The 12,306-nt window shown below is 40.3% G+C and overlaps 1 protein-coding gene across 6 annotated transcripts in view; it reads left to right on the top strand.

Moving 5' to 3' along the window:
- LOC149449847 (glutaminase kidney isoform, mitochondrial) overlaps positions 1-12,306 on the top strand; it is a 172,622-nt gene that overhangs the window by 62,564 nt on the left and 97,752 nt on the right. For all 6 annotated transcript variants that reach the window (XM_089692706.1, XM_089692705.1, XM_089692707.1 and 3 more), the window contains exons 3-4: positions 809-930; positions 3,254-3,383. In XM_089692706.1, coding sequence (XP_089548832.1) covers positions 809-930; positions 3,254-3,383 — 252 coding nt within the window. The remainder of the gene's footprint in view (positions 1-808; positions 931-3,253; positions 3,384-12,306) is intronic.

Here is a 12,306-nt window from a genome sequence, read left to right as displayed (position 1 = left end):
TTCCTAAAAGCGGGGAACATGCAAATGTTCTCTTCTACAGCTGCAAGGTTTTCAATTTAAAAGTGGTCTGGTTGACCTGGTCTCTGATTATTAGCAAAGACAAATGTCTGCTACTTATGACTGGGCATTTTCTTAATTTTCTAGTTAAAGTTCACAAAAATGTAAAAGGGCAAGTTTATAGAAATTAGTTTTTCCCCTAATTAATCCCTAGGCAAAGGAAACCTGTAATAAGCAAAACGAGCAAGCTGCCATTGCTAACCACTGTTTTATTTCCAGCTGATTGGAACATGCATCAAGGTCTCTGCCACTTATGTTCCTATCAGCATGGTTCTTGTCAGCACATACACTGATTGGGTTCTTGTTAGGGATGCACCGATATATCGGTCCTTGAAGTTTTGGTTTTGGTACCAGAATTTTAATTTCAGTGCACCACTAGTTCTTGTTACTTCTCCCTTTCCCACTTCTGATGTACTTGATTTGCAAGATACTGATACAAGTCACATTAAGGTGCAAACACTGCTTGCATAAAAAAAATATTTTTAATAATGTATTAATAAACACAACATTGCATTAATTTGTGTATTTTATATTTATTTAAAATTCAGAGTTGAATTATGAAAGAAGTAACTATATAACCTGTAAAAGTTTAATAAATCACACCCATAATAATGTAAGCTGTGCCTTTTCTAAGGCACGCCATTTAGAAACTCCAAGAATTGGATTAGTCCTGTGAAAATTTGGGCTATAGAATCAGAAATGTATGCTCACTATAAAATTGTTTTATGGTAAATGGTGTTGTGTTTTGCAGGCACTAAAGGCTACCGGGCTGCGCACATCTGATCCAAGGCTGAAAGAATGTATGGATATGCTAAGGCTGTCTCTACAGACTACATCTGATGGTGTAATGCTCGACAAGGAACTCTTCAAAAAGTAAGGGTCATTTTGTGATCTTTAGATCATATTTTTAGACATCTTACAATGATTGCAGTTATTTTCTTAATTTTATATAGCTCAGAATTTCTCCTGGTTCAATTTAATTGTTAAACAGTCCTGTAAATATCTAGTTGTAGATTTCAAGTCAAATTCAACTAGACTTGTTCTGTAGTTTTCAAGACCTTTCAATACTCATCCAAGTAGCTTCTTCAAAACTAATGAGCGTTGGGAACATAATACCAGCATCTTTTGCCCACGGAAGTCACTTGGTCACTAAAAATGAAACTTTTTATTACAGAAAGGCATATGTTGCTTCTGCAAGAATACAAATTTACCTGGCTGTTTTGCAATTACTTTAGAACTGAACTGCACGTGCGCAACTCCGTGTACATGCTTTGCATGCCTCCGTGTCAGGATAAATGAACTCGCATGTGCAAAAGTTACATCATTCTATGCTGGCCAATCAAGACACATGAAGCCAGGGACAAGCTGGAGCAGAGGTAAGTATTTGCAGACTTAATAAAGGACTTGTCAAAAACTTTGATGCTAATGAGCTCCCCTGCCCACAGACACAACCACCGGGAAAGGGTTGCAGGGAAGAGGCCCCTGTTCCCATCGGCATGGGGACACCATCCCAGTGCTGGGGGCATGTGGCCTGGTAAGCCACATGGGGTGGGGGGGCACATTTGGTTCCCTCCCCTTTCCTGTTCTGTGCTCTGATCAAGAGTCTGGTAGGAATTTATAGGGCCCCCCTCATTTTTTGGGTGTGAGATTCCACTTAAAAGTCCTACCAGGCCTAAAGGGCAACCCCATACACTTCCCCCCTCCCCATTTTTGGGGTTCCCCTTAAAAGTCTACGCTGTGTTTTTTTGTTTTTTTTTTAAATTACATTTTTTTTAAATAAAAAAATGTCCTGCTGCAGGTTCTATATATTGTACAGATGTGCAACTTTGCAGGTAGTTTAAGGCCCCCCCAAGCATGATATTTTAAAGGACTTTTTTTTCATGTCCCTCAGGGCACACTCCTTCTATGGCCAATAACTTGCATATAAGCCTTCAAAATGGGCACATTTGAATTTTACATGGTCGAGTCTCATAGACTTGCATGAAGTTCGCGGTCGAACATTCATTAGGTTTGAATGATCAACTGCAAACTGAACACGTGGGTGTTCAGCCCAGCACTACAAACAATTAATGTCTGTCGAGGAGGGACAGCCAAACACTGATCGGAATTTGGTCAGTTTTTCTGAATCGGCTGAATTTTGATTAGTGTATGACCGATTTTTTTTTTTTTTTTTTTTTTTTTTTTTTTTTTTTTTTTTTTCCAAAGACTAAAATTGATATATAGGTGTACTTTTGGTTTTGCTAGGTCACCAGGAGCAGGACAGGCCATTTCATACACAGGCAACATGTATTCGTGATTAATCACCCATGATCAGACAATACTGCAGTTGTGTGGGATTGATCTTTAGGCCTGCAGTTTGCGATTGATCTGGTTCTGGAGTGCTTTATGCGGTGCATTTTGAGTTTTTTCACACATGTTTTTATGCATTTTATTTTTATGGTTTTTTGGGGGATCATTTTGTTAGGCAGAATAAAAAATGCTAAATGCATACAAAACGCACTAAATGTGTTTCTACAGAGTCTCTATTGAAGTCTATTAAACCAGAAATGCACCATTTTGCATTTTAAAAAGTTCCTTACCCTTTCCAATAACGCAGTGGCTGAAAAAAGCATAGATGTGAACGTGTCCTATAGGAAACCATGTTAAATGGACTATAGTGCATTTATGCAGAAAGTACCAAAAAAATAGGTGTGAACCAGGCCTTACTCCTGCTACGTGTTTGGTTTACACCATAGAGGTTTTTTCTTTACATCTGTTTAGCGATCATTCACTACTTAGCCTCAGCAGATTTATTCTAAAGTCAACCATACATGGAGCAAATTTCAGCAGCTTTCTGGTGACCTGGACGCAAATCAAGCCATGGGTGTCCTTGTAAACATTCTACCAGGTAATGTACCTAGATCTGAAAATCAAAAGAGCAGGTTGGAAAATTGCCAGTCCAGCAGTGGCTGCATCCAGTCTGATACAGCCGCTGTTCAGGTATTCAATGGGGGGGGAAAATACCTCCACCCACACTGTTTAGCTTTTTCATTCAGCCCTGCCGGATATCTTACAGTGTATTGTCAGTTTAACACTTGTAGATCTTTGTTTATATCCTGAGAGATGGTAATAGCTTTTCCTTAAGATAATAGTATTTTTGTAGTTGACATTTAGTTGTTTAAATGCCACATAGTTTAATCTGTTTGCTTTTTCTCAGGTGTGTACAAAGCAACATTGTTCTGCTCACACAAGCATTTCGAAGGAAATTTGTCATTCCAGATTTTATGTCCTTCACTTCACACATTGATGAACTCTTTGAAAGTGCCAAAAAATTGTCCGGTGGGAAGGTAATGACCAATAATTAATTTACAGTACTGTCTCTTTAGCTGTGTATATTTACAGATTGATTAAAAACTTGCCTTTGCAGATATAAGTGAATGTGTGTTAAAAAACCAACCAAAATTTAAAATAAACTGTATATTTCCAATTAGAAAAAACATTTAACACTTTTGCCTGCTCTAGGCAATCTATGTATTCCTTTTTAGTAACCCTTTTGCTGCCAGATCTGTTACACATTATAGGCCTGAAGATTAGGTAAAGCTCCCAAACATTTAATGAAAATGAGTACCCTGGAGCTCCAATTTTTTAGACAACCTTTTGGTGCACACAACAATATATTGACCCATTTTTTTAGTGAAACACAAAACAGGAACTTGTAAATAGATACCAAACATGTCAAGCCTGTTGACCATGTTTTCCATCAACACCAATTTTAAAATAGCCTACAGCAGTTCAGAGAGCAACAATTCTAAGGACACCATTTATGGTTGTCACTCTGGTGTGCACAACGATACCTAAAATATGTAGTGCAATCAGCGTTTTGTACGTAGGCGTCTCTGGGACGTGGGTCTGTGTTCATAAGTGCATGGGTGTAAATTCAATTTATGAAACTTTTTTTTTTTTTTCACTTAATTTTATTGCTATCACATAGGGAGTTGACACGCATTTGTCATAATTTTGCTATGACAGGTTCTCTATACTGAGACATCATCCCGTTCCAGGCATCCATGGAAGCAATCCAACAGTTGTACAACTTCTGGGTCACCTTCATCTGAAAGCCAGGGAAAGTGACATTTTAAATCCGAAGGGACATAATGCTTGTTGCCTCCTGGGTTATTTTTTAGCTAGGGAAGATTGGAAAAGAGATGTTCGCTGGACTGCTATACCAGTCCCAAGCCTGGGAAACAAGGTGAGGAGGGGGGAAAGTTGCCTTGTTGGTGGCAGTTAAAGGTGCAAGCATTAAAAGTCAGATAATCCAGGTAAAGCTGTTCTGTAGGTATATTTTGTTCCTGTATTTTCATTGGAAATTTCACCAAGAATTTACCCAACCCTGTACTGAATATCCTCTATTATTTTTACTAGAGGAAAGCAGTGAAGGCACTTTGCACTAGCTGGTAAAATTCCTATATCTGTTTTTCCCTATTCACTATTTCAACTTTGGTCATAAAGTTAGAAATTGGAAGAAATGTAGGCCAGGCTACTTATAAGCAGTGTTTTCATATTCTATTTCCTATATTGATAAAGCTTTGACATATTACACTGCATGTTACATAAGTACATACACTATATTGCCAAAAGAATTGGGACACCCCTCCAAGTCATTGAATTCAGGTTTTACAATCCCCTCCATGGCCACAGGTGTATAAAATCAAGCCCCTAGGCATGCAGACTGCTTCTACAAACATTTATGAAAGAATAGGTTGCTCTCAGGAGCTCAGTAAATTCAAGCGTGGTACCGTGATAGGTTTCCATCTGTGCAATAAGTCCATCCATGAAATTTCCTTGCTACTAAATATTCCACGGTCAATTGTTAGTGGTATTGTAACAAAGTGGAAGCAACTGGGAACAACAGCAACTCAGCCATGATGTAGTAGGCCATGTAAAATTACAGAGCGGGGTCAGCGCATGCTGAAGCGTACAGTGCGCAGAAGTCACCAACTGTCTGCAGAATCAATAGCTAAAAACCTCCAAACTTCATGTGGCCTTCAGATTAGCACAACAGTGCATAGAGAGCTTCATGGAATGGGTTTCCATGGTCGAGCAGCTACATCCAAGCCTTAAATCCCCAAGTGCAATGCATCGGAAGCAGTGGTATAAAGCACGCTGCCACTGGACTCTAGAGCAGTGGAGACGTGTGTTCTGGAATGATGGTTTTGTGCTACCCTATGTAAGACTAAAATCTGCCCCCCGCATCTTAATGTGTCCCACCCCTTCCTGTTTAAGATCCACTCCTTCATCTGTAAACTCCACCCTTCCTTTTTAGGCGCCACCTCTTCATATTAGAGCTCCACCTTCTTATTTTACTCCATTATCGGTGTCATTTGGAGGATTGGTGTCAGTGGAAGAATAGTGCCCCATCACTGGTGTCAGTGCGGGAGGAAGAGTGCCCCATCACTGGTGTCAGTGCGGGAGGAAGAGTGTTCAGTCATTGGTGTCAGTGACACCTATGATGGAGAACTATTCCTACCACACTTACCTTACCGGGCCCGACACAGACACTTACCTTACTGATCAGCTGTCTTCCTTCTCTGGCCGCTCTCCTCTTCACCGGCTCCGGCCGGTCCCGCAGCTTCTTTTATCTTCGCGCTGCCGCTCGGCTCCTCCTCTCTGCCTGTGTGTTTTCCCTGAGCTACAGGTCTGACAGCCAATCACCGCTGAGGAGGTGGGGCTTGCAGAGGAAGGGACAGGCTGCCATAGGCTACCCAGTTATTTTGGGGGTGTGGCCAGATAACAGTGCCAGCATGTCAACCCGCCCACATCACTATCCAAGATCCAGGGAAATGAAGAGACCGGACAACCTCTCTACCCCTCCTCCAGCAGTGCCTCGTGGACCGGATCGAAGTGGGATACAGTCGTGGACACAGGTAAGACACAGCAGCCCCTGTCCTAAGTGTCCCTTCTGCCCCCCTGAAAAGTGCTGCCCTAGGCCAACGCCTTGTTTGCCTTGTGGCAAACACGCCCCTGGTCCCAATACTTTTGGCAGTATAGTGTATATAGAACCATTAACAAGAGTCAAATCCTCAGAAGGATTTTAAAATCCCAGGTATCTACTGCATTTTACAGTTGCATACATAACTCCTGGACTGGTTTGGTCTAGATTCCTTTTAACTTTCCAGATTGTTTTTGTATTAAATATCCCAGTACAAAGCCAAAAAAACACAGGCAGACTTGTGGGCATCGAATCAAGGATCACAATGCTGCAATGCTAACTACTTGGCCTCCAGCTTGCAGGAGCGTCCCTAGTCAGTTCTAGTTCAGCAGGCTTATAGTAAAGAATGGAAGACATTCCAGAGGTCAGCAGTAAGTCAGCAAGAATAGGAATCTGCAAGCTGCCAACAGAGAGTAGTGGCCAAGTGTGTGCACAGAACCTTAAGAGTTCACCAAATGTCAAAAACAAGCCAGGGTGAAACAGGAACACCAAGTTATCAGATGTCAGAGAAAGCCTAGGTCAGCAACAAGCTTTAGCTCTGTAATGGAATGTTAAATGCACTTGACTTGGAGGCATCCTTAGGTTAACGTTGTCACATGCACTGGTGTGTTAGTACACACATTTAGTTAAGTTTTTCATTCGTGTTTTTGCTCATGTACGTGCATAAGCAATGGGATTTCAGTGTGTGCACGCCTGACAACCAGAAAGTGACTGCATACACAATAGTTATTCAGTTTTATATACTATAGAAGATGAAATCCTGCAATACTAGAAGCAGTGTGCCTGTTTGAAATTACAAGGAAAAGAGTAGATCTCAGTTATCTTGGCCTGCAAGGAATGGGTGATGACAGGTTTTGTCACTTGGAAGTACCACAAGGCTCTGTACTAGGTCCTGTTCTTCTTAATCTGTGATCTAACTAAAGGTTTGGTGGGTAAGGTATGTCCTTTTGCTGATGATACAAAGGTGTGTAATATGGTTAATATCTCTGGAGGTGGTGTCTGTAACATGGAACATGATTTGGTATTGCTGGAAGATTGTTCAAAGCAGTGAAAACTGCAGTTAAATGTTTCTAAATGTAAAATATTGCACCTAGGGGAAAAGAATCACCTAACAGAGTACAACATTGGGGTACAACACTGGCCAGCAATACAGAGGAAAAAGATTCAGGGGTACTTATTTCAAATTATTGCAAAATTCGCAAGCAGTGGGAAAACTGAATAGAATTGTAGGATGGGTCACTAGTGGGGTCACCATCAGGAGGAAAGAGGTCCTGATTTCTCTATATAGATTTTTAGTTGGATATCATTTTTAGAGTACTGTGTCCAGTTCTAGAGACCTCACTTACAAAAAGATATTATTGAGATAGAAGCCAGAGATGGGTAACAAAAATGGTGAAATGTCAGAGGAATAAAACGTTCAAAAATGGTGAAATGTCAGGAGAGACTTCAGGTACATAAAACGTACAGTCTGGAGGAAAGAAGGAAAAGGGGAGACCTGATTGAAACCTTTAAATGCATCGAGGGGTGAATAAGGTTCAGTAGTGCAGGGGTTTTAATATGAAACAGACCAAGAAAACGGGGACATGATCTCAAACTAGCAGAAAGTTCAAAACTAATGTTAGAAAGTATTAATTTACCGAAAAAGAGTAGTTGATGCTTGGAATAGACTTCCAGTAGAGGTAGTGAGTCTGTAAACTGTAAGTGGATTCAGACATGCTTGGGACAAACATAAATCTATACTCAAAAAAAAAACAACAAAAACATACTGTATATAACTCAAAACAAGACTTGATGGACCACTTGGCGGTGTTTCAGTGGTTATTCTTCTATGTTTCTATGAGGTTTAGAGTGATATGCAGCCTCGGGGTAGAGGTGTGGTCCATGAATGTCCTGAGCCTGTATTTTGAGGTGTTGTGTGCATAGTGTGGGGATGTGTCATGAATCTGGGCCTCATTCTGCAGGTTCATATGGCAGGGAGTATGGGTTTACATAGATACATGAAATGGATTTCAACCCTTCTGACTGGCCCTTGCCTGGTTTTATCCCCTGCTTACCCCCTTCCTTCACGACAGGTGTACATGTCAAGCCTGCACCCTTTTGAATGTCATAGGATGGTAGTGTGTTGATTCCTTCTTCTTGGCATACTCTACCCTCCAGTGCTGCCCTTTTCTTTGTCATGTGACAGGCTGGAAGACACCTAAGATCCGCTTTGTATACACTATATTATTTATTTATTTTTTTTAACAAGAGGTCTAAGTGGAGGGGAACGTCAACCTGGACTTGGGTATACAGAAAACAAACTGTGCCTCTGCAGTGTGGAACTACAAAATCCAGTATATTCTGTCTGTGTACAATTGCTATTCTTACACAGCTCTTCCTAAAGGCATCGAGTGTAAGAAAAACAGGCAGGATATGCCATGTACTTTAGTTCTGCACTGTACAGCCACATCTATAGCTGGAATAATTAGTAAAATGTTTGGTGTGTCTGCTGCTTTTAGAATGCAGTAGAAAAAGTCAGTAGATCAATGGAAGAGAGAGGAATGCTGTGCAGTGTGGTGAGAATAGAAAAGGTACTCAAGGAGAAGGACAAAATAATGAACAGCTATAGAAAAAATCTACTGAGTCTGCTTTTAGGGTCCTTATGGTGCAGGAACATTTTTACAATTGGGAAAAAACATGATAAATGACAGGGAAAGCCTGGGATATTTTTATTACTGTATGAAGTGAATTACCAAAGGTCACATAGAGAACTCCAGTGCTAACGAGGTTGGTATGTATTTCATCACAATTGCAAATGTGTAGGTGGTGAAAGTCCCCTGGGTATGAAGCAGGTCATAGGACAATGTGAGTTCCCCCACCCACTCTCTGAGATTTCTAGACATTCGGTGTAACAGAATATCAATATATCCAAAAAGACTGTGCAAATCACCGAGGGCACATGCAGCAAAATGTTACTGTATAGTAAACCAGTGGGGATGAATTAGAATCATGTCGGGTTCTTATTGTCTACAGTGTCCCCATTTAAAGATAGAGCCTCCTTCCTTGTCCTAGTCCTTGTACACAGTTGTGATAGAGATTCTGATGGAAAACCCTACAGATTTAATCTGGGTACACATTCTGTTTTCTTTCATTTAATCAGGTTGAAACAGAAGTGATGTTGATGCAGCGATCTCCGCTGCTGTGTCCGAACTGGCTGATTTTCTGCCAGTGTATATCCTGCTTTGACTTGCTTTTATTAAAAACATAAGTGTCTGGAGTTCCACTTTAAAGGGGACAAGCAGAGTTGGCCTAATCAAGATGACTCTATTGCCTAAAATCTTCTTTGCAGTTGTCAATGTACTTGACATTAAATATAACCAAAGGATTAGATTTGCATAGTGGTGAGGACCTAAGAACCACTGTCAAGTCTTTTTCTGTCTCTGCCCCCATCCCCTCACTCTAATTGTCCTGATCACCAGTGTCATCAGGAATGAAACTGGGGGTAAATCCAAAGATTCTAGTTGACACCAGAGCAGGAATAGAGGGGAAATCTTCTTATGGGGACACTTGTCCTGTAGACTCAACAGGATGGGAGAAAATATCTTTCCAATGTGAGGAAACTCCCCTTAGACAGCTGTCACAGAAACAAGTGCAAAAATCACCATAATTAGAAACCGATAATAAAAAAAGTGTTTTTAACCCTTCCCTACTCTATCCAAAATGGGGGGGGGGGGGAGTTTGGGCTCAAAGCAGACCTTTCCCCCAAATTGTGCCTTAAATCACCTAACACTTTTTTCACATTCATTTGCTCAGGAAAAAAAAAACAAATGTAGTGCCACATAGCGCATGCGCGAGATGAAGCTTCATCTCGTACATGCGCAGTATCATGGACATTTTCAGAATGGTGGCACAGGAATGGATACCCGGGCAGCACATATGCAAGACAAAAATAATAATAATAGGAAGCTAATATAATAGGAAGCAAATGTAACAAGGATTTAGGCAAGTAAGATTATTTCCACCATAATTATTATTGACAGTTTACAGAGTGAGGAGACTCCTCAGTTTCTCAGCATATTTCTTTGGCATGCCAAGTGACGCAGGGTACATTGAATGGTAAGGCTTGGTTCACATTTGTCTGTTGCGGGAACATGCAAAAAAAGCACACAACTTCCTGCAATGCACAAAAATGTGCAGCTCTTTTACAGGCATTAATCCTTAATGGCTCCACCATACACCACTGCTGTTTGCATGCTGCAAATGCATGGTGACCAAAGTACCATGCGTTTTGGTGGGGCACGATTTTTCAGGAGCGTCATGCCTTCTCTAGTACTTTTTTCACACGTAAGGCAGCCCATTTAAATGAATGAGATACCCTAAATGCAGTGCACAGAAACATGTAAAAACACACATGTGCAAGCATATCTATGTATGTTTTCACACTGAGGCGTTGCGCTTTGCAGCATCTTTGGGGCATGTTTGGTGAGTTAAAAAAAACGCCCCAAAAACGTCTCTTGCCATTGAAATAAATGGAAAATGGCTGAAAAGTGGCTCAAAAAACTCCTCTGAGAAGTGTTTTTGGTGCAGTTTTTAAGTCACGTGTCCTTTTTTTAAAAACGCTCAAAAATCGTGCCTAAAACGCCTGTGCGTTTTTGTGGCGGATCAGTTTGAAAGTAGCCTAATAGTGAATCTGGTTGTCTGATACTAGTAGATCTTTTTTTTAACGCTCATGTGACTAGCAAAGTATTCAAACACATACAGTACTCTACTCCATTCCCCTAACAGTTGTTTCTTTGCTTAGGCTGAATTTTTATCTATTTTACAATGCTGTGCCTTTTAAGGTGACCATACACTGTACAGTGTTCTTTAGATCTACCAATATATAAGTAATGTGAAGGCCTATGTGACTGCATAGAAATCAATTGGATGGTATAGGTTTGTCCTTCTATTACTTGGTTTTGGTACATTTTAAAGCAGACATTTTTTTTTTAACTGGGTGTGGGCACCTCCTTTGTCAGATACCTGCTCCCAATTTCCTCATGTCTCGCCGAGACAAGAATTTGGTCATTCGCCCTGCTCCCTCCGTGCCTGCAGCCTCGTGGTACACATCACGCATTTTAGGAGGCTGCAGGACCTTGTGTATGTGCAGCGGGGAGCTGGCTGGAATTTCTTGGGAAGTTACAGCCAGTCCCCAAGTCCGTGAGGGTGGTACTGGGGACCTTGGGGTCAATTCACGAAGAGATTAAACACTGCATTAATTTTTGAGTTAAAATAACTCATGCGGTATTTATTTCAAAAGTAGTAAGTTCACATGCATTCTTTACCGAATGTGTTAAATATTTGTTTTGAGATTATTTAGCACTTACATTTTGCGTTTTTTTTTATTTTGGTGTTTTGTTGTTTTTTTTTTTTTTTTATTAGAATGCACACTGCAATACTGTATTACTATGAAACCATTGTAGTGTGCTTTCATTCACAAAATGATCTCCCTCTGATGAAATGTTACAATTTTATTTTCAATCCTGAGCTCAGAGGAGAACATTTTTACAATGATACATTGTATACTTTTCACTTTCTGACCAGTGCAGAGTTCCTCTAATTGTTACTTTGTACATTTATAAAATACCACCAGCAAACACCTGGTGATAAATAAGGAATGTGTGTTTTTTATTGAATTGACTTTAATATTTTATCTCATGTTTTTTTTTTTTTTGCAGTATTTATCTTACTATTTTAACAAATGTGTGATATTTACCTCATATTTGATATTTTACTTTGATGAATTGACCCTTTTATTATCTCAAGCTATATTTCTGGAAAGTGAAACCTTTAGTGAATTGACCCCTTATGTTGTAAGTACACGTGTGATTGATTCAGTCATCGTGGGTATTTGGATGTGTCCTTAAGGAGGGCAACACATATAGCTAGAATGGCAGATAGGAGACATCTGTTGCAAGAAAGAACTCGAGATTTTGATCCACAACAAAAATTAGTGTTCCCCGCAACTTATAGCTTGGAGTTTAGAAAAATTCAGAACATTGTAGAACGGTACCTTCCTGTACAATATGAAGATGATATTTATACCAGCATTTTATCTGCAGGGGTGGTAACTGTTTCTCGACAAGCCCCATCCTTGGGAACCTTCCTCTCCCTGAGTTAATTTTCTTCAAGTGTCACTATGGAACACACTTGGCTGCACTTTAAAAGTAATTAGAAGTGTGGAGAAGACAAGTGCCTCTGCTTTCCTTGTATTCCAAGAAGTGATGAGTTTGTGTCAGTCGTGTTCAACAGGAGATTTAAAG

The sequence above is a fragment of the Staurois parvus genome, unplaced genomic scaffold (genome assembly GCF_062004578.1).
Source record: "Staurois parvus isolate SC_StPar_1 unplaced genomic scaffold, SC_StPar_1.0 ptg000601l, whole genome shotgun sequence".
Classification (NCBI taxonomy): domain Eukaryota; kingdom Metazoa; phylum Chordata; class Amphibia; order Anura; family Ranidae; genus Staurois; species Staurois parvus.
This window is presented reverse-complemented; position numbering and strand designations above follow the sequence as displayed.